We start from the raw sequence: 22,231 nt of genomic DNA, 5'->3' as shown, positions 1-22,231 counted from the left end.
TGGGGCTTGGCATAAGTGACTCCACTTTGGTCCTGTTGTTTCTTTTTAACAATATGTTATTTATTGCTGTGTGACAGATTACCCCAGAATCTTATCAGTTTACAACAGCAAACATTTACTATCTCCCAGTTTCTGAGGGTCAGGAGTATAGGAGCAGCTTAGCTAGGTGGTTCTGGTAAAGGGTTTCATGAGGTTATACTCAAAATAACAGCTTTGGCTGCAGTGATCTTGTAACCACCAAAGGGAGTCTTCCACTCGCTGTAAGACAAGCCAACAGTCAGGAGGCAAGGTTGTAAGAGAGAAAGGGTCTTTTTATTACAGCTTGCCAGCAAGGGGGAAGATGGTGGACTTGTGTCCTAAAGACCAGCTTAAAACTACAGAATTTTGAAGCAGTTTTATAGGGCAAATGGGCTGAAAAAGGGAGGGGGCGTCTCAGGATGTTGACCATCTGGAGTTGTAGTCCTTGAGACTACAGAGCATCCCTGTCTCTCTTCACCAGCGACAGATACCAGCAGAGGTTTTTTCCCAAAGGTCGTTACGTCCCTGGAAAAGCTGAAAGAACCAAGTTTTATTGCCTCATTGGAATAGGGAGGTCTGCGTATAAGCCAAGGCTATGAAAATAGCAGAGCAAGCAGATGTGTACTTCTCTAACCTACGTGCAAACTAGAGCATTGCTAATAAGGAAAAGTGGGTATTTTGTTATAGTCCCAAGATACTTCCCCTCTGTAAGGTGGCTTCCCTTATGCTAACCTGTGTTGACCATTGGGTGTATTTATCTTAGCTATTTAGGCGGCACTAACCTCTGACCACTTAACTGGGATTGAAGGATCCACTTCCAAGTTGGGTCACTCACATGACTTTTGGCAGGAGGCCTCAGTTCCTCACCATGTGTGGCTCTCCATAGGGCTCCTTGAGTGTCCCTATGGCTTGGCATTTGGCTTCCCCAGAATAAGTGATCCGAGAGAGAGAAAGGAAGAAGGAAAGAAACCATAATGCCCTTTATGTCCTGATCGCAGAAGGTAAACACTGTCATTGCAGCCATACATTTTATTTTATCTGTAAGAAATGAGTTACTAACTTTAGCCCACATTCAAGGGAAGGAGAATTAAGCTCCACCTCTTGAAGGGGGAAGTATTAAAGGATTTGTAGACATATTTTAAAACTACCACGGTTCACCCTCTGGCCACAAATTCCTTCCATTTTTCCCACGTGCAAAATAGACTCACTTCCTCCCAAGAGCCACCGATAGTCTTTTCCCTTTACAGCATCAACTTGAAATCCAGGTTGTTGTCATTTAATTACGTCTAAGTGTGGATGAGGCTCCTTGAGTATAGTTCCTCAAGTACAATTCCTTTTGATATGAAGACCTGTAAACTAAGGAGATAAGTTTTCTGCCCCTCACCCACCTAACATACAGTGATGGGAAAGACATATAATAAACAGGTATAGAGATTCCTGTTCAAAAAGAAAGAAAATGGGAGGCACAGAGAAGTCACTGATTCATAGCAGTTCTCATGTTTGTCTGGATAAATGTTGGAGATTCCTTGATTAGGACTTGGTTCTATTTCTGCCCAGGAATGCTTCTCTGTGGCTCTTGTTTCTTCCCTCTAGGCTCTTGATTCCACGCTGTGAGTCATCCTTTCTTTTCCATGAAAAGTAGTCCGAATTTGTAGCTGCATAGTTTTCTTAGCCTGCTTCTTGGCAGTAGAATTTTGAGAGCCCGAAGGCCCCTTCTCATTTAGTACCACCTGTATACCTTTCAGTTTAAGCTGGCTGTGTTTCTTTTTAAAACTTAATTTTATTTGTAAGATAAGTCTCCTATGAATCTTATTGAGATTCATGCCATTAGCAAAAACCACACCCACAGATCTCTTCTAGATAATCTGTTTTCTACTTTGGGCTTCTGCTGGAATTGCTGAGGGACAATACTTGTAGTGGGTAGAAATATATCCCCAAAAAAGAGAAGTTCAAGTCCTAACCCCCAGTACCTGTGAATGTGACCTTATTTGGAAATGAGGTCTTTACAGATGTAATCAAGATGAGATCATATTAGGTTAGAGTGGGCCCTAATCCAATGGCTGGTATTCTTTTTTTGAGAAAGATTAGCCCTGAGCTAACATCTGCTGCCAATCCTCCTCTTTTAGCTGAGGAAGGCTGACCCTGAGCTAACATCCGTGCCCATCTTCCTTCACTTTATATGTGGGACACCTGCCACAGCATGGCTTGCCAAGTGGTGCCATGTCCGCACCTGCGATCCGACCAGCGAACCGCGGGCTGCCGAAGCAGAACATGTGCATTTAACCACTGTGCCACCAGGCTGGCCCCTGGTATTCTTTTAAGAAGAGAGAAATTTGGTCACAGAAAACACAAGGAAGACAGGCATGTGAAGACTGAGGCAGAGATTGGAGTAATATGTCTACAAGCTAAGGAACAGCACGGATTGCTAGCAGCCACCGGAAGCTAGGAGAGAGGCATGGAACAGATTCTCCATCAGAGTCTCCAGAGGGCCCTAGCAACATTTTGATTTCAGGTTTCTAACCTCCAGAGCTGTGGGAAAAATTCTTGTTGTTTTAACTACCTAGTTTGTGGGAATTTGTTATGGCAGCTCTAGGAACCTAATACTAATACCCTTAAGCTTCTTAGAAGCCCAATTGTTTAACTGAATAGTTCTCTAGGCACCACTAGATCTTTCTGAGGTCTTAACAAAGAATTTTTATAGCCACAGTCTTGGCTTATCTTTAACCGTTTTCTTTTGGCAATGTCCTGGATTTGTTCTTTGCTTGGAAGCCCTTTCTTAATTTTCGTATCATTTGGAGAGGCTGAGAATTTTCAGAATTATCTAGTCTTAACTCCTTTTTGTTTAACTATCTTTCCTTTAATTTATCCCTCTCTTGCTTTTTAATGTAAGCAGCAAGAAGAAGCCAAGAGGCATCTTTAGTGCTCCTGTCTGAAAATCTTGTTAGCTGAATTATCACCCAGTTCATGAGCCACAACTTCTAGTTTCCACATTATGGCAGGCAACAACTTTTGCCACTATATAACAAGGATCCCTTTTACTCCAGTTTCCAGTAAGATTTTTCTCACTTTCACTGAAGCTCTCACCCATAACTTCCTCAGGGACCATCATGCCTCTATGTTTCTTCAAGGTTCTTCAAACGTTCACTGACACCTTCCTCAAAGTCCTCCCAGCCTCTGACCTCTCTTGGGTTCCAAAGCTACTTCCACATTTTAGGTTTTTGTTACAGCAGCACTCAATTCCAGATATCAAAATTTGTATTAGTAATCTATCGTTGTGTGGAAAATTATCCCAGAGCTTAATGGCTTAAAACAACAAACATTTATTGTTTCACAGGTTTAGTGGGTCAGGAGTTCAGGAGCAGCTTAGCTCAGTGCTTCTGGCCCAGGGTCTTACAAGTTTATAGTCAAGACATCGGCCATTGCTGCAGTCATGTAAAGGATCAGTTGGGGCTTACTCCTATTCTGGCAAGTTTGTTCTGGCTGTTGGCAGGAGGCCTCTGTTCCATATCATGTGGGACTTACCACAGGACTTCTTGACATGGCACTCTCCCAGAGAAAGTGATCCAAGAGAGGGTGTAAAGAGGAAGCCACAGTGCCTTTTATGACCTAGTCTTGGAAGTCACAGATTATCTAACCATATTCTGTTGTTAAGAAATCAGTCACTAAGTCCAGCCTATACTTGAGGGAGGAAGTTATTATTATTATTTTATGATAATTTGTGGGCATTTTTTTTTTAAGATGGGCACTTGAGCTAACATCTGTTGCCAATCTTCTTTTTTTTTCCTTCTTCTTCTTCATAAAGCCCTCCCAATACATAGCTGTATATTCTAGTTTATTCTAGTTGTAGGTCCTTCTAGTTCTGCTGTGTGGGGCACTGCCTCACCACAGCTTGATCAGTGATGCTAGGTCTGCGCCCAAGATCCGAACTGGCAAAACCCTGGGCCGCCGAAGTGGAGTATGTGAACTTAACTACTTGGCCATGGGGCCGGTCCCGTGGACATATTTTAAAAGAAACACACAGTATTGTTAGCTATTGTTGAACTTTAGGAATGGTGAGAGTCTGGTATTGGCTACTGCCATTGTTATATTGACTGGCCTAATAGATAAAGTGGGAGCTGGGGGTTAAAAGTACATATCTTGTCAATTATATCTCAGTAAAGCTGGGGGAAAAAAGAAAAGAAAGTGCGTATCATTCAGAAAATGGGAGATCTAGAGGAAAATTCCTTTAATGTTTTTCTTTTGCTGAGATATTACCCCATATCTCTTTGGGTAACAAAGACCAACTCATTAGGATAAAGGACTGGGTAGATGTCCCATCTTAAGTGTTCAGAATGTCAAGTGTGAAGCATGTGTGTGTTTGCATGTGTGTGTGTTATAAGCATTTGAAACACATTTTGAGGGCTAATACAGCATGTTGATATGTGTTTGTAAAACGGAATTATTCTCGAAAGAAAAAGGACTCTTTAAATAAGTCTCTTACATAAAAACCCCGTGTGTAAAACACATAAGAATGGAACTACCCTTGGTATAAGGAGATAGGCCCAGAATCCCACTGGCATAGCATCACTTCCAGCCTCTCTTCATATTACTGCCAAGGATCCAAGGAACATAGTTTGAAAACTACACCATACAATCAGATCCCTTTCCAGCCTAATTCACAAAATCTGTTAATCCATAAGAAAACAGAGCTCAGGAAGATAGCCATAATAGCAAGATAGCACTGTACCAGGTAGCAGGCTGATTTCTGGTGCTATCTATTGTATAATGGTCAGTGAAAAGCCATTGTGGTTTGGGACAGGAGTTGATGATTGGTCAGGCATGGATATCTGTAAAGTACTTTCGTTCGTCTGTTGTCTTATCTAATATTTTCTCCTCCAACAGAATAATACAACAGATCTTTGCAGGATTCTTTGCAAATTCTGCAATTCCTGGATCCCCACACCCTTTTACCTGGTAAGTAACTAAATGCCTTCTGTCTTACTCTGCTGGAGTAGCATCATTTTAGGTACTAAAGTTTCTGTACCATAGTGAAGAAAAGAAAGAGCTGCATAGGTGAATATATAGATGTGATTGGCAGGCTGTTAGACTGCTATTAATTGCTGATCCCAAACTTAATCACAACTTATTTTTTATTGTTCAGGCTCATGAGGGATATTCTGGTCCCCCAGGATGTCTCGGCACTGAATGTGTCTGATTTTGTTCATATTCTGATCTGTGGCTTGTGTTGAGATGGAGAATGAGATGATCCCTGCCAGGCTTGGTATCTGATGTGTGGGTTTTTCCTCTAGATCATATGGGAAGATTTCATTCCTTAAGAGTTTCTGAAATTTCAAACATATTTAACTTTCTTTTTTAAAAATAAGAAGTTTTTTCAGAAGAAACAAGAGGGTATAATTCAGTATCAGAGTGACACTTACGTACGATAGGGATTAAAAAGGAATTTCCTCTTGTTTGTACAATTATTTGCCCCTTCTGACTCTGCCCTGGAAGGCCTCTTTGCTCAGAGGGACCTCAGTCCTTCTACACCATTACCCTATTTTCCAACCTCTAGTTTCTTTAAACATGTTCCAGCCAAAGAGTCTGGACGTCCTTCATCCAGGGCAGTGCCCTAGCCACTCCAAAAAGAGATGCTGCCAACTCCCTTTGGTAATTGCTCTAAGTTGTGATTCAGAGAGACTGCTATGGCTGCTGCTTTACTTGAAAGCTCCTCATTGTCTAGTACTATGGGCAGCCTCTTAGACTGAGGCAAGTCTGCTGTAGATTTTGGCCAGCCATGAAGGGAAGATTCTCCTTAAAAAGCAGCTCCATCTATGTTTAATGTAAGTGGGCACAGAGAAGACAAACTTCTTAACCAACAGGCCATGAGTCACTCTTTTTGCTTTGGCACATTGTGGTATTTTAGGTAGCTTCACATTTTATGTTCCATTCAGTTAAGTAAAAATTCCTAGAGGATGAGAGACTACCTCTGGCTAATCTGTTTGACCTTGAAAATATTGAGAAATTCTTTGCCAGTTGATTCTAGAGAACTAGTGACTTTCCAGTTCTGAGAGAGAGCAGGATTCCTCCGCCAGTTTTTTCTGTGGTGTAAGACAGAGCCTGGTCACTCCATCTAATGCTGTCTGTCTATCTCATCTCATGTATAGGAGCGGGATGCTGCACTCCAACCCTGGGGACTATGCCTGGGGTCAGACAGGGCTTGATGCCATTGTAACCCAGGTGAGGAGCTGCCTTTTGAGGGTGTCTGTTCAGTGTGTCTCCTGGTTCCACAGGCTTTCTGCTTTCCTTCTGCTACTTTCTGAAATGGCGGTCACTCTGCTTTCCCTAATATTTTGAGCTTGTCGGTTTCCATTTTACCAAAGGGATAAATGGTTTACGGGTTTAGCACAGCATCCATGTACTTTATAGGTCCTAGGGGCTTTCTAGAAGATGGATTTATGTCCATAGAAAGAAAAGACTTCCATAACAAACAGCATTTTGTGTTTTTGGCCTCTTGTTCAGTCCTGTGAGGATCCTTTTTAACAAGTACTTCACAAAAAAGGAGGGTATCCTCACATGTTGAAGCAGGAATTTCTTCTAGATGGAGCAAAGTAGGAGAAGGAAGCAGAGAAAAAGGTATTCTTATGCCATGTATAGTTGCTTCCACTTGTGTATGTTTATTTTATTTTAATTGGTTTTTCATTACCCTGTGGATTGCTGAGAATAGAAAGCATGTCGTTTATATCCAAGTCTTCTTGTAAGCAGTAATTTACCTAATTCTTGGCTTACCTTATGCTATTTTCCATACTTCCACCCTTTTCCAAAATTTTCCACCAAAAATGAAGTTTTTGGATCAGTTAAATATTACTTTTTATTAAGCTGTAGTTTTTTTCATGACATTGCAACCCTTTTGCTGCCTCTGAAGTTGCTTTATGCCCAAAGGTGAGCCTTTCAATGAAGAGTCTGTAGGCTTGTACTAATGTCACTCTGAAATTGTAAAGCAATTGTAAGTGTTCTTGCAGCAGGAAAGAGGAAACCCAAGCCTCTCACAGCCTTGCAGAAGAACGAGCAACTAACGTTTCTAATCCCAGCTCTGTTTTTTCTCAGTTGGAGCAGCTCCCTCCCCAGGGATAGTGAGATGTCTGCCGCTTTTTCTTCTTTTCCTTTTTCTTTTTTTGTAGCTTTTAGGACAACTGGAAAATACAGGGCCTCCCCCAGCTGACAAGGAAAAGATCACATCTCTTCCAACAGTGACAGTAACTCAGGAACAAGTTGGTAGGTTCATGTTCGTATTTACTCTGTCACCTTCTGATCTCTGTTCACAATCCCAGCACCTTTCTATACTGAGGATCTTCAAGGGAAGCTAAAGCACTCCTAAAAATTCCTCTCCGGATGCCCGATATAGAAGGTACCTACCGCTTCATTAGGTTAGTCAACAGGTATTTCCTGAGCAATTACTGTGTTCCTTTTCTAGATGCCATGCAGGAAATAAACAGGTACAGAGACATATAAAATTTGATTTCTTGAAGAACTTACTAGGAGAATCAAAACTCACCAAACAAACAACAGTATAGAAAATAATGTTGAGCAGGTGCTACTGACTTTGGGGAAGAAAGGAGAGAAAAAACTTGGAGGTTGGGATTTGTTTCACATCTTCTCTGTGTCAGATACAGTTAGGTACATTAGACATAGATATTATTTTATTTGTAATCACTGAAGGAATTTAGTGATAAGGGACATTATTTTGGACTGAGAGTTTCCTTCTCCACAAATTCTGTTTAAGGAAAAGTATGAAGCAATGTATGAATGTTAGCATGGACATGGTGTCTGAATCAGGTATAAGGAGAGTGTTACTAGACTTGAAATAGAATCTGGTTTGGGGAGTAGTGGGAAGTATAACTGGATAGGAAGGAAGGGGCATTGTTAAAGAGGATCTCGAAATGGACAGAGTAGTTAGGGCTGGATATTTTAGGTACTAGTTAAGTTTTGTAGGTCCCCAAATCCAGGAATGAGGAAATTTAAGTTATTTTTAGGGGAGATTAGTTTGGAGGTAGTGTGTAAAGGAAATTGGAAGCAGGAAAAGGCAAGAATGAATTTAGGGGGCTGTTGCAGCATCCAAGTGGGGTTCTGGTGATGGTGACAATGCTAACAGAAAGGAAAGGGTAGATTCAGAAGATCATTTTGAAGAAGGGCTTTCATGACTGATTGCATAATGGGATGAAGGAGGGGAGAGGGTCAAAGATGACTAAGATTTTGCAGTTTTGTAACTACAGCGGTGGTGCTGCCATCATCAGAGATGGAGTAATTGTGAGTGGGTCTTGGTTTGGGTAGGAAGGTGATGTGAGGTTTTTAATTTTGAATTTGTTGATTTTGAGGTGCCAGCTAAGAATCGAAGTGGGGATGAGCTGGAGATTGCTATGAGGCTAGTATTAGGGCAAATTAGCTGGTGGCAAAGCATAGTATATATTTGGAGGATTGGAGGCTTGGAGTCAGGGATACTACCTCAGAGGCTGCTGCAGTAGACTAGGCATAAGAAGTAAAAGCTAGAATTAGGGCAAGCGTGGTAGGAATGGAAGGAAGGAGTGAATCTATTAAGTGGTAGTTCTACTCCAAATGCCTTGAGTGCTGTGGGGCATGTAGCATACCTCAGCCACTGGAGAGAGAGACTAGCTGGTATTATTAGCTAGACTTGGGAAACTCAGAGTTTGTTGCCAGGTACTCACAATGTAGTTTGTAGCCATTTCCTCTCAGAGAACAGGGCTTCCTGTCTCTGGACTTGTAGCCTGAACTACCCTTGGGTTTTGCAATTCTGCAGCTCCACCTTCTGGCACAGCTTTTAATTAACCGCTTGTACAGAGGGCTTGAGGCCAACTATGCTGAAAGAAGATGCGTGATGTGGAAAATAGTAGGGGAAAAGTGGCTTGAGACACTGACTGGGACTGCTAAGATTGCTGAGATGAGTGCCTTGTTGTGGTGGACAGATCGCCAGTGTTTGCTAAGTGCAAACTGCCAGAAAGCTACATTTGAGAAGATGTTTTTCTTGTTTTACTTGACAGATAATCTAAGCCCCAGTTTATTTTTTCCAACTCTTTACATTGAAAAGTAGGCTTTATATAGTTCCCATCTAGACTGTGTTGGAATAGACTCATTCCTCAGTCCTCCTTTTCATATCCCCATCTACCACCACCTCCACCTCCATTCAGAAATCAAATTCATGCTTCCAATCTGCCTCTCCTTGGATGTGCTCTGTGTCTGTTCTTTATGCATATGTCCTTTGGTTGTTAGAGACATTGGACAAGTTTTTTTCTTCCTTCTTTTTGCTTCTTTACTTTAAAAGTCACTGTTTCCTCCAACAGATATGGGTTTAGAGTGTCCAGTATGCAAAGAAGATTACACAGTTGAAGAGGAAGTCCGGCAGTTACCCTGCAACCACTTCTTCCACAGCAGTTGTATTGTGCCGTGGTTAGAGCTGGTGAGTATAGACAGCTGTCATCTGTGATGGGGTATCTCTGCCTGTCACATCTTCGTCGGGTGGTGGGGGTGGTGGTGGTTCAGAGTAAGGGTGTATTTAACAGTTAATGGAGAGCCAAGCAGATCAGGTTTTAGTCCCTGGCTAACTCCTAGTAGTACCATTACTGGTTTTTAGATTGCTATCTGTTTGGAACTTCTCTGACCAGGGTTTAGCAAACCAAAGCTCAAAGTTCACTGTGGCCTGTCATCTGTTTTTGTAAATGAAGTTTTATTGGAACACAAGTATGCTCATTTGTATACAAATAGTCTATGGCTGCTTTTGTGCTATGTTAGCAGAATTGAGTAGTTGCGACATAGGCGGTCTGGCCGGCAAAGCCTAAAATATTTACTAGCTGTCCCTTTACAGAGAAAGTTTGCTGACTCCTGCTGTAGACCATCTCAGGTCACTGATTCTGGTTAATTCTGTTTGGTGATATGTGTTAGCTATTGTTAAGTTGCTGGCCTAGAACTCTCTCTCTGAGTTCTGTTTAAAGTTCTTTTTGGGAGATGTCCTGGTGGTGCACCTTGGAGCTCAGTGTGCCCTGTGTGAGAATGTATGCCCTTTTTGGTTTTTTGCCTGCCAACTGTCGGGGTTTCTAAATGTTCTGTACCTCCAACTTCTCAGGTCAGGCTGTTTACATGAACTAATATCTTTCTGTTTCAGCATGACACATGTCCTGTATGTAGGAAGAGCTTAAATGGTGAGGACTCTACTCGGCAAACCCAGAGCTCTGAGGCCTCTGCAAGCAACAGATTTAGCAGTGACAGCCAGCTACATGACCGATGGACTTTCTGAAGCTAAAGACCACATCTGAGCCAGGGCTGTGGTAGTCTTCTCACCACAGCTGTAAATTGTATCAAAAGATAGTAGGTGCATTTAGGAACCACATAAGAAGCCCCAACCGTAATATTAATGCAATGAGTGTTTTTCTTCTCTAAAGTTAGTATCTACAGATGGAATTGTATCTACAACCAAATGCCTCTTATTCCTGAATTCAGAGTGATAATTTTAAAAGTATGAAACTTAATTATGTGGGTTTCCCCCCACCAGAATAGAATCAGTTGCTTAGTCTAGCTAGGGTCCTGCTGTCATGTTACCTTGTAATGGATGTTTCCATCTCCTTCTCCAATCTCCACCTTACTGTTAGTGTATTTTATAGTAAATACAGTGAAACCAGAGCCCTAAAGTCCTGCTGATATAAAGTCCTTCTGTTTTAATTGTACAAAAGCATCTACTCTTGGCCACATTAGCCAAGAAGTGAGGTCAGATTAATTCAGGAATCTTAGGCTAATGATTTTGTTTTGTCTTGAATCCTTAGAGAGCAAATCAAAGAAAAATCACAGTTGGAAGGAGAAAGTGGCTTATTATTGTAGTCTTTGGTTTTCTCATTTTAGTTTTTAAAGACTACTTCACAAGATGGCAGTTTCCAGAGAAACCAACATGACATGTTCTTAGGAGTTTTATGTTGGTAGGGATCCAAGTCTGGTTCCTCTTTGGGAATGAGTTGGGCAGCATACAGGCACAGAAGGACAGATATTTGAATCTTTGGTTCTGAGGTTTTTTAATGGTTCCCAACTCATTGTTTACTGTCTTTTGTCCTGGGGACCTTATAATAATGTCCCTCACGGAAATAGAATTACTTCATTACTGCTTCTACAGCCAATTCACTGTTTTTAGTATTTCATTAGTCTTCAGGAATTGAGATTTTACATTGTCTCATTTTAATTTTTTAACTCCTTTTATCATCTCTGAAACCTTTCTGTTCTGCTTGGTTCTGAGTATATTTGGAATCAAACTGATTATTGTGGTCATGCCCAAAACAGCTTGGCCTAGGAGAGATAGGCCTTACTTTTTCTGCCTAACAGTATCTCATGCACATGCTCTTTGGAGCATATAAGTGTTTAAACTTGAATAAATGAAGATCAAATATGTCATTGGAACTTCAGAGTCTCAAAAGGAAATGATGGGGATACGTAACCACTGTTGGTGTGCCAAAAAGGGTGACAGTAGGACACCGTTTGTATTGTCACATCTGCCTTTCATAGTTTGGAATGATTAGAACAAGAAGCCCACTTGTTGGTGAGTATCTTTCTTGGCTAGGAGTCTTTCCTCAGTTTTTGTTGACTATCGTACACTGATTTGGGAGGCTGAGGAAAGAGGGTTAGAAATATCTTTGTACTTCAGTGAGAGGATGAAGGAGTAGAAGTGGGAAAAGAGAAAGTGGGAGAGTGGCTTGCTGAATTAATAGCCTGCCTCTAAAAGTTGTGACCATAACGTATGATTCAGTTTGGGCCCAGAGGGAATAAAAGATGTTTTCTCATATGCCTCTCATGTTATACCTCTGTAGAGATTGTTTCTTTGGAGAATGTGAGCTATTTACCATGGCTATTGAAATGTAGCCCAAAAATACACATTGGTTTTAAATGGGAGGGTGAAAAGGCTGGGAGGGTGAGAGGTATATTATGAGTCTTTGGCGGCCACTACTTAGATGGAGAAAGACTGCTGAAGTTGGAGCACATTGCAGTTTTCAAGTAGAACAGTATGAGCAGTGTCAGAAAAATTATGACAGCCTGGAAATTTTCGTCTGCCTGTCACTGTCCGGAGATGCTAGGACAGGCAGTTGTATTTTTGCTTACAACTAGAGAACTAGAAAGGATGTAGTAGCTTCACAAAAGCATGGAAACAAAGCCCTAGATAGAGATTTACCTTTTCAATACACAGAACAGCAAATAGCATCACTCTAAGTTTTTCAAAATTTTCTTCACTTTTTTTGCTCTGATAGAGGATATCAGGCTCATTTCTGTTTCCTGGACCCCTCCCACTTCATGAATCTGTAGTGTTTCTTCCTAGAATAGGAGGCATGTCAGACTTCCAGGTTAACTTAGGTTAAGGAGTGTACTCATCAGGGGTCTGTAGAGAAACAGAACCAATAGGGTGTGTGTGTGTGTGTGTGTACATATCTATAAAGAGGTTTATTATAAGGAATTGGCTCGTGTGATTATTGGGGCTAAGGGTGTGTGTGTACACACACATATATATAAAGAGATTTATTAGGAGGAATTGGCTCGTGTGATTGTTGGGGCTAAGAAATCCCAAGATCTGTAGTCAGCCAGCCAGAAGAGCTAGTGGTGTAGTCCCAGTCCAATTCCAAAGGCCTCCAAAAGCTGGAAGGCTCGAGACCCAAGAAGAGCTGATGTTTCAGTTTGAATTCAAGGGCAGCAAAGGACTGATGTCCCAACTCATGCAGTCAGGCAGGAGGAGTTCCCTTTTGCTAGCAGTAGTGTCAGCCATTTTGTTTTGTTCAGACCTTCAACTGATTGGATGAGGCCCACCCATATTAGAGAGGTCAATCTGTTTTACTCAGTCTGCTGATTCAGATATTAATCTTATCCAAAAATACCCTCACAGACACATCCAGAATAATGTTCAACCAAATATCTGGGTGTCCCATGGCCCAGTCAAGTTGACACATAAAATTAATCATCACGCAGAAGAAAAATAGAAATGCACATAGCCGAGTGATTCTTATCCCACTAAAGTTTTGCCAAGTGAACATTGTGTCTCTATGAGAAATGTCTGTCTTGGTTAGAGACCTCAGTACTAGGGTTAAACAGTAGAAGAAATGTATATGGGATGAGGACCAGTTTTCTGTGTGCATCATATCTGTTTTTCCTCTTCAACCTAGATTAACCTGGAAATCTGAGATGCCTCCCATTCTAGAAGAAACATTGCAGATTCATTGGTCTACTACCAGAACATGGTTGGGGTTAAGAGTTTATTTCTAGGAATGCCTTGCTCTTAAATGTTTCAGACACAGTTTAGATATAATACCCAAGATGGAGGGCCACATAACCTGGACTTTTCAGGTGTTCATTTGTTTACAGCTGGAAGGCTTACAGACTCAGGACCCTGGAGCCTTAATGGGAGTCAAGGGAGAGATGATTCAGCTTTCTCTGATTGTCAAAGAGAAGAGACAACTGTTGCAATTTCAGATCTGGAGCCCTTAGACTTGAGGCCTTTGCGTTCATATTAAATAGCCTACCCTTTGAGTTCCATGCAGAGCTGAACAGATTGTTTTTTTATTCATATGTCTTCTTTATCTTCCTCTTGTCTGTTATAATTTGAAATAAGAGGGAAGAAAACTATTTTGTTAGCACGTAATTAGGAGAGACTTCCTAGAGATTGGTAGAGGTTGGAAGTAGAGAGGTTATAGGGCAACTCCTCGCTGGCCTCCACGTGATGATTGCTTCTTGGGTCATCTCCAGATGGGTTAGTCTAACTTGTCTTCATATGTGTTAGTTCAGAACTGGGCAGTTGGGTGGAAAGGGAGTGGCGAACATTTAGCTGTTATCTCCAACATCTTTAAAGTTTCTAATCTAACGAATTGGGAGCTGGGAGCAGGGATAATCCTGGCATTAAAAAGTAATTTTCCCTCAAAGTTCCTGTTGCCAGTTCTCTGAAGAGTTGAGAAATATAGAGAATCCAGAATGACATTTTGTCCCTGTTGCTGTAACTTCTTGACTCTTTCCTTACAATAGTTTTTTAATTTATAAGAAAAAGGAATTACTGGGGCCGGCCCCGTGGCCAAGTAGTTAAGTTCACGCACTCCACTTTGGCGGCCTGGGGTTTCACCGGTTTGGATCCTGGGTGCAGACATGGCACCACTCATCAGGCCGTGCTGAGGTGGCGTCCACACAGCACAACCAGAAGGACCTACAACTAGAATATACAGCTATGTACTGGGCGGTTTTGGAGAGAAGAAGAATGAAAAAAAGATTGGCATCAGATGTTAGCTCAGCTGCCAATCTTTAAAAAAAAATGGGAATTACTCTAGGCAGAGGATCTGAAAATGGGTATAAATTAAATCGTTTCCTAGTTTATTACAAATTTTAGTTGTCAACATTTGCTGCATAACAGTTGAGCCAAGTGCTTATTAGATGTTTGCCTTGAACAGTACTGGTCCAATAATTATTCTCAAGTTTGAGGGAAGATTTGGGGGGAAGAATTTGTTTTTTTCTCTAACAAGTCTCACTTTGATTAAATAGTTATTAGGAGGGAAATTCCTTGTTTATGTTTTTGTACTGCACATTCATACGTGTGTGTGTGTATATATGTCTCTATTCACATACACACACACACACACACATTTCACACTAGAGGAAGAAAGGATATGGGGGGCACTGGATATGGTGGACACTGAGGTACAGCAGAGGGCTGGAGCCTCACAGTCTCATCCTCTCATTGGGAATACTTCAGACCCTTCTGTTTCCGTAGTTCTCTGTTACGGGATGCTGTTGGCTTGGGCAGGTCCCTTGTTATATGGTGTGTGGCAAGGAGATTCACTGGAGGTAAAAGCCTAGTCATTTCTGAGGGTTGAGTATAAATGGCTTCGAGGACAGGGTATTCATCATCCATTGCTTCTTTATAATTAGTTGAACTCAAATACAATTACCTGTTTTTTAAAAAAATTTTCTTGATAAATTATTGATACCAAATTGACTTCTTCACGACCTTCTGCATGCTTCACTTTCTTTCCCCCTGGTGCCCAAGTGCTGTTTCCCCACGGAATATTAATTAAATATATCAGTCTTAACAAAAACTAATCAGGAGGGAATCATAGTCTATGCCTGTTTTAAACAACAAAACAGCCTCTCGGGTTTTGGAAGGTGAAGAGCACTTCAGAGTAGGTTGTTAGAGCTGATCTAGGCAGGCCACTGATATCTGTGAGGGAAGACAGATTTTAGGAGGAGAAGGAGCAGGGCTGGTGAACAGATAATTGGATGTTAGGGGAAGAGCTTTGGCCTCTGCAGTAGAGAGGTGGGAAGATGAGAGTGCTGTTCACAAGAATAAACCAGTAGTGAGTTGGGAGTTAGAGGGGACTAGCAGGAGAGAGTTTCCAGAAGGAATCTCACATAAGTTCTGATGCAGGGAGTTGGGGAAAAGATTTGATAGGGTAAACATCGTAAGTGTCTCTCCTGTGGGGGACGTGTTAGCTCGCAGTAATGTCAGCCTGTCAGCACTCAGGCTGAGAACCACAGGGCTGCTCCAAGGGTTTAAAATAAAATGTACAGAATACAGTGTATACAACTGGAGATATTTTCCAGCATTAAAATACAGCCCTTGTCTGATCCAAAGGACGTTATGAGGTTTTGATCTCTCACCTGCCAGACAAGTAGAATTATAGGCATTCAACTCTGAGATCTTATACATATAAACTTTTATGTTTTGCCAAATTACACTTAGATGGCGTCCACGGAAGTGGAGTCTATATATGTTGCCTTTTCCTCTTTCGGCTAGTACACTTATTTTTTTATTTTTTATTTTTTGAGGAAGATTAGCCCTGAGCTGACATCTGCTCCCAATCCTCCTTTTTTTTGCTGAGGAAGACTGGCCCTGACCTAACATCCATGCCCATCTTCCTCTACTTTATATGTGGGACACCTGCCACAGCATGGCTCATCAAGTGGTGTGTAGGTCCGCACCCAGGATCTGAACTGGTGAACCCCGGGCTGCCGAAGCGGAACGTGCAAACTTAACTGCTGCGCCACCAGGCTGCTCCTTGGCTAGTACATTTATATCTGTGAATCATGGCATATGTAGGCTTGTGGTTTTTTATCTTTTCTGGTAAGATATTCCATTTTTAAGGTCCAAAAATTATGACTGTCTCTCAATAAGATAATATTTGTACTTTTAGTATCTTTTGATGAAAAGATACATCAAAAAGCTGCTGTGATTTCAGTAATGCTTTTAAATCAATTTGACTTTGTCACACCAGAATCTACATCCAGTTGAAATACAGTGTATACATATTTGTAAGATATTCATTCAGACTGGAGATAATGCTTACACAGATTCCTTGTAATAATTCCATGGCCTCATAGAGGTTCAAAATCCATGGGTTATGAATCACCATATAGATTGAGGTTAAGTTGTATGTCCAAAAACTGTCTATTCATGCAAAAATGTCTATTTATGGAAATTTGTAGGGTTATTTGAAATCAGTGGTATCAATACGTTTTGAAAGCCAAGATGAAAGTATTTCAGATTTATGTTTAACCAGTTCTTGAGATAAGCAGAATAAATAAATTCTTTAGAAGTGGGACCTTTGACTTATTTTTGCTTTGTTTATTCTGCTTGGTTCAAGTCAGAGCTAACAGTCTAATGCTCTTGAATGTCTTGATAAACTTGGACAGCAAATGTGTCTCTTCTGCAGATTTTTACCTGAGGACTATAATTAGTATAGCATAATGGGTGGAACCTTTTCTACACTTGGACGTGGCTTCTTTGTGAGACTTCCAGTGGTTATAATGTTGAGTAGTTTCAGAAGATTCTTTGAATAGTAAAAAGCAAGAAGACATCTCCACCCATGTGAGCTAAAATTTAGTTAGAAACACAAAACTAACATATATAAAATAGAGAAAGATTAAAGTTAACATAATATAATGGAGAAAGCCTTGGAGACTCTGGAGTCAAGATTCAAATGGCTCTGGGTTTAAAAATTCCAGACTCTTATTTGATCTTCAGAGCAATCCTATGGAAACAGAGGATAAGGTAGGCGGTATCCCAGTTTACAGATACGTAAACAGAAATAGCATCTTAAAACTTCATTTACCCAACAACGCATAGCTGGCACGTGGCAGAGTCAGAGTTTGAACCTAGGCAGGTCTTTTAACTCCATGTCTAGTGTCTTTACCTCCATGAGACACAAAATCCAAAATCCTTTGAGTTTGAGGTTCAAGACCATCACTAATAAAGGTCTTACCCATCTCTTTCAGCTTTTTCTTTCTCTGTTCCCACCAGACTTAGCTCCCACAATTGGTAGATCCTGGCCAAGGATCCACAGGTAAGGTGTCTCTTTTTGATGGCTTACCATTTAGCTCCAGTTAAATTGTCTGTGTTCCTACCTCTTTATTTATGCAGTTCTTCCTATTGGGAATATCCTGTCCCCTCTTCTCTGCTTAACTATCATAAGAGGTCATCTGTTCAAAGAAAAAGATGATTTATGGATTTAGGAGAAAAGACTAGGCTGCAGATACTGCTTTGGGCATTTATTTAAAAAGAAAGAGAAATGACCAAAGAGGTTGACAGGTACTTAGTTGAAGTTAGACAGTTATGATCTGTGGTGCACCTGGTCTGCACAAATCTTCCTCTTCCTCCAGCACTGCTGTGTGGATGCTCTTGAACACCAAGGTCTCTTGGTTTCCTTATTTTCATGCTAGGTCAGTCACTGGGTCTGACTCTCTTCCTTTCCTCTCCTACCTATCTTTGCTTGTTTCCTCTTTCTTCTCTTTACAATGTTAAATAAAAATTTCTTCCAAAAAATTGTGTCCTTATTTTGTTTAACTTGCTTGTTTATTTTACTGTTTTGGAAAGGAGGGAGGACAAGTTCTTCTGGGATACGAAAACACACCTACTTATCCAATATTTGAGTGAGAACTGTACACCAGCTACTTTTGTGAAAGGTCTTCTTTTTATTTGCTGGTGACAGGTGGGAAGAAAGGCAGGTTTGCTCTGGCAGTGAGGAGGGGAGGTCAAGGAATACACTCATTTGCCCCACCTTAGATTCTCCAGATTCTTGGCATATTTAGCATCTCTTCCCCTGTGCCCTGTTTTTTTCTTCTCTGTATGTCTTGTAATATGAAAGATACCAAACTAAAGAGAATCAGATTTATCTTGCTGTAACTTTTTAAAAAAAGTTTCTTCTGCCACAAGGCTTAAAGAGCTGTGGAAAGAAAAAGGAAAGTTTGTATTTCTGCCACACAACTGAGAATAGCAACAAAATGTCCGGTGTAATTCGCCCTGGGATGTGTGTTTGATAGGCCCTCATGACTAGAAAGGGAAGGGAAAAGGAAAGAAGGAATGTATTGTATGTGTTGTGTCTTATTGCTAAAGTTGCAGTTGTGATCTTTAGCAAATCTAACTGATCCTGGTGCAAGTGGGGAGAGAGCCAAACTTTGGTCTCTCCCTGCTGGAAGGTAGGACAATCAAATAGGAAATGGATGCTACTCAAAGAGTTCAAGGTAAGTTTTCCATGTGTAGCAATGTGAATGGTTGGCACCGTGATAGCACAGGGATCCTCACTGAAATATTAGCTTCAGGCACAGAGATCCAGGGAACTCCCTCATCCTTTTCGTCACATGAAAGTATAATAACTTGATCTACTTGATCCCTCTAGGCCTGAGAAGACATGTGCACTTTTGTTCTACTGAACATTACCTCTTCCATAATTCTGCTAAACCTTGAGTTGAGGTAAGAGGATAAAGAAAAGGAGTGACTGGGGCCGGCCCAGTGGCGCAGCAGTTAAGTTCGCACATTCCACTTCTCGGCGGCCCGGGGTTCCCTGGTTCGGATCCCAGGTGCGGACATGGCACTGCTTGGCACGCCATGTTGTGGTAGGCATCCTACATATAAAGTAGAGGAAGATGGGCACGATGTTAGCTCAGGGCCAGGCTTCCTCAGCAAAAAGAGTGATCTATGAAAAGTTCATTCTTTTCAGCTGACTGGAAAGGGGAAAAGAGCTTAGAGATGTTTTGCTCTAGCATAACTTGGGAGTCAAGGGTAGTAAGTAGTAGTGGATTGTATGACTAGATTTCCTCTTCTCTTTTGAGTTTTTTCTGTATGAAAAAGTAAAATTTATTATTCTAACAGAGTAGCCTAGTCATCTGACGGAATTCAAATTCAATAAAGAATAATGTCTACAAGGTCAGGCTGCTTGATGTTTATCAGTTTCCTCCTGAAAACTGGCTTACATTGGGAGGTCCTTGCCAGGGATCACAGACAAGTTCTCTGTTTTCTTTTGATAGTTTTCAGTAAAGGAGCTGGAATAAGGGAGGATTAGGTGGTCCTGTTTCTGGAAATGGGAGGAAGCAATCTCAGAGTGGGGAGGGTGTTGAAGGAGTCGAGAGAGAAGGTGCTTAGCATGTAACAGATAATTATTGAGAGCACAAGGTTTTAGAGGGAGAAGGACAGTATTAACTCCTCTGAACTGGGCGACATTTAACCTCTTTGTGCCTGTTTCCTGATGGTAATCAGAGAACCTGGAAGGGTTGTTTGAGGTGAGAATCACCACATGCAAAGCCTAAACCATCACAGAAATTCTTGAAACAAATTTAGTAAGAGCCTGCTGTGTGCCTAGTCCTGTTTTTTTGTTGGGGTAAACAAGACAAAGTCCCAGCCTTTAAAGAGCTTACATTCTGGTGGCACTCAAACAGTGGTAGTTACTGATTTGAGGGAAACCTAAGTAAAATGGAATTAAGAATGCCGGGGATAGGCAAAAACCTGCATCAATTACTGATAATGCAAAAACGTAATGGCAAATCATTGCAAGTTCCATTCTTTTTCTTATCTAATAGGGAAAGTGCTTATCCATATTAATAAATGATGCTCAGAGGATTCAGCTACAAGTGTTTAATATACTCAATTTGTCCATCAGCCTTTGCTGAGGAGCTGCATTGTTGAAAATCCACCTCCAGACTAAGTCTGTCTCTTGCCGCCTCCATCTTCTCATAATAGCCAAACATCTGTTGCCTCAACTTGTAGCCCTCTGTTAATCCAGTGAGTAGAGACAGGTGTATTTACTTGCCTCTCCCACAGGCCTTCTTTCCTAATAGGTCTGACCTACCCAATGGGAAGTCTGGTTCATCCATCTTCACCTAGTTAAAATGAAGTCTTTAGACCCTTTGAGCCGTCATATTGGTTTAATGTTTTCCTGTGGACAGCCAAGGCTTAAAGAGCATTTTCCTCTCCCATTCTGGGCTTCCTTTCCTTCCCTCTCCTAGAGAATAACCAAGATGTAAAAGGAATAGCACCCTCATTGCTTGGGGTGCTTAAGGCTCTTCTGAACATACCTTGAAGGGCCACCAGGCTGGTGACCAGCATCATCCAGACCTTTTCTTGCAGGAGGCCTGAATTGAACATGCCTTTACTATGGCTGAACTCACGGTGTCCTCCTTGTTTCAGTCCTGTCACTGTGTAGTTCCCTGTCTCTGGTTCAAAAGAGAATCAGTGGATCAGGGGAGGGTTTCAGAAATCATTAATGGCTCTTTTTGCATCATCTCAGAACATCTTTTTATGATCTCCAAGGATACTTCTTAGCATAATTTACTGCCCAAATATGTATTTTTTTAACATTTGTGGGTGATGACGATGATGTACTTAAGCAGCAATAAATAAATACACTAGAATCTACTGTGTGTCACGCTTGGGATACAAATAAGCCTACCTTGAAGGAACTCTAAATATAAAGTCTTACCAGAGACACAGCAAAAATAGCTTAGTCGCCTTGGACTTGGTGTTCCCAAATCTCAGTTAAAACCCATCTTCTGGAGTGGGTCAAGCAGTTTCGCCTAAGTTAAAATCTTGGGCTTTGGAATAGATCTGGATTTTTTTTTTCTTCTCCCCAAATCCCCCAGTACATAGTTGTATATTCTAGTTGTAGGCCCTTCTGGTTGTGCTGTGTAGCATGGTGCCACAGCATGGCTTAACAAGGTGTGCCATGTCTGCGCCCAGGATCTGAACTGGCGAAACCCTGGGCTGCTGAAGCAGAGCGTGCCTACTTAACCAGTCGGCCATGGGGCCATCCCCTAGATCTGGATTTTTAGCCACCATTTACTAGTTAAGTGAACTTACACAAATTTTACCTTTGAGCCTGAGTTGTCACATGACAAGAATAGTACCTTCCTCAAAAGGCAAGGAAGGTTAAATGAAATAATGTATCACTCAGCACACTGCCTGGCACATAGTAAGCACTAAGTAAATGGTAGACATTGTTTATTGGTACTGTCTGTTACCTGTCTGGTTTTATTAGTTTCACCTTCGAAAAGGAACTTTACGTCCACGTCTGGCGAGCATCCATATGTGCTGACTCTAAGACTTAAACATGCTGAGAGGATGAGAAAGGCATTCTTTCTTAGGGAGAACAAGTAGAAACGCGTAGGATGTATTAAAGAACATGAACACTAGATTATAAGGACTTTGTTGTACCCCCATCTATTCTCCAAGGCTTAGCACTGTGCTTGGGATGCACAATAAATATTTGTTAGATGAATGAGGAGTTTCCACTAGTGAAGTTAACTGGAAGAGAGAATTCACATAAATAATAGAATGAAATTATTTAGAACCTCCAGTGCCAGGCTAAAGTAATTTAGACTTTGTCCCATAGGCAGTGAAAAGACATTAAAATTCTTTGAATGGTGGTATGTGCAAATTAGCATTTTAGAAAGGTGTCTGGTGGCAGTGTGTATTGGAGGCAGACAGAGTATTTAGAGTTCACGGACCATGTATTAGGTAATAGCTCAGTGTCAGGCCCTGAGGTAGGTGTGGGAGATAGAAAGATGGGTAAGACTCGCTTGGATCTCAAGGGGCTTACCAGTTAGGAGACTATTGCACATATTTTAAGTGTGAGATGATGAAGACGTGGAAAACACCTTTGGAAAGAAAGGAGTGAATGTGGGAAAGAACTAGTAGTACTTAGTAACTGGATGGAGGAAGAGAAAAAAGGAGGGACCAAAGTTTTGACCATAAATCATGGATAGAAACAGGGTCTCAGGAGGATAGGTTTGAGTTTGCGTTTGAGGAGATGGTAGGGTATTCAGGAGCTAGGAGTCCCGTTGTCAGTGGAATTGTTTAGTTGAAACTTAGGAGAGAGGTTAGGGCTGGAGAAGTTGATCTGTGGGTCAGCTGCAAGGAGATGTACATCTCAGTCACAAGGGTGGGTGAGAACTTGGG

The 22,231-nt window shown here is 41.3% G+C and overlaps 2 protein-coding genes across 5 annotated transcripts in view; one reads left to right on the top strand and one right to left on the bottom strand.

The window, feature by feature from the left end:
* Window positions 1–16,607, top strand: part of RNF115 (ring finger protein 115) — a 73,301-nt gene extending 56,694 nt beyond the window's left edge. Inside the window, exons 5-9 of the mRNA XM_014867026.3 lie at window positions 4,900–4,971; window positions 6,162–6,234; window positions 7,176–7,269; window positions 9,351–9,466; window positions 10,169–16,607. Coding sequence (XP_014722512.1) covers window positions 4,900–4,971; window positions 6,162–6,234; window positions 7,176–7,269; window positions 9,351–9,466; window positions 10,169–10,300 — 487 coding nt within the window. The 3' untranslated portion in view covers window positions 10,301–16,607. The remainder of the gene's footprint in view (window positions 1–4,899; window positions 4,972–6,161; window positions 6,235–7,175; window positions 7,270–9,350; window positions 9,467–10,168) is intronic.
* Window positions 1–22,231, bottom strand: part of CD160 (CD160 molecule) — a 39,143-nt gene that overhangs the window by 3,379 nt on the left and 13,533 nt on the right. For 2 of the 4 annotated variants that reach the window (XR_011498294.1, XR_011498295.1), the window contains exons 4-6: window positions 20,353–20,490; window positions 18,722–18,906; window positions 17,768–18,227 (exon numbers count right to left, since the gene is read on the bottom strand). Coding sequence is in view for 2 of the 4 variants with exons in the window: in XM_014867027.3 (XP_014722513.3) it covers window positions 18,220–18,227; window positions 20,353–20,490 (146 nt within the window). In the remaining 2 variants the exon portion in view is untranslated. Of the gene's footprint in view, window positions 1–17,767; window positions 18,228–18,721; window positions 18,907–20,352; window positions 20,491–22,231 lie in introns of those variants that run through there. The other 2 variants (XM_014867027.3, XM_070497808.1) reach the window with 2 other exon arrangements.

This window comes from Equus asinus, chromosome 25, assembly GCF_041296235.1.
Source record: "Equus asinus isolate D_3611 breed Donkey chromosome 25, EquAss-T2T_v2, whole genome shotgun sequence".
NCBI lineage: Eukaryota > Metazoa > Chordata > Mammalia > Perissodactyla > Equidae > Equus > Equus asinus.
Note: the sequence above shows the minus strand (reverse complement) of the source record. Positions and strands in the feature narration are given on the sequence as shown.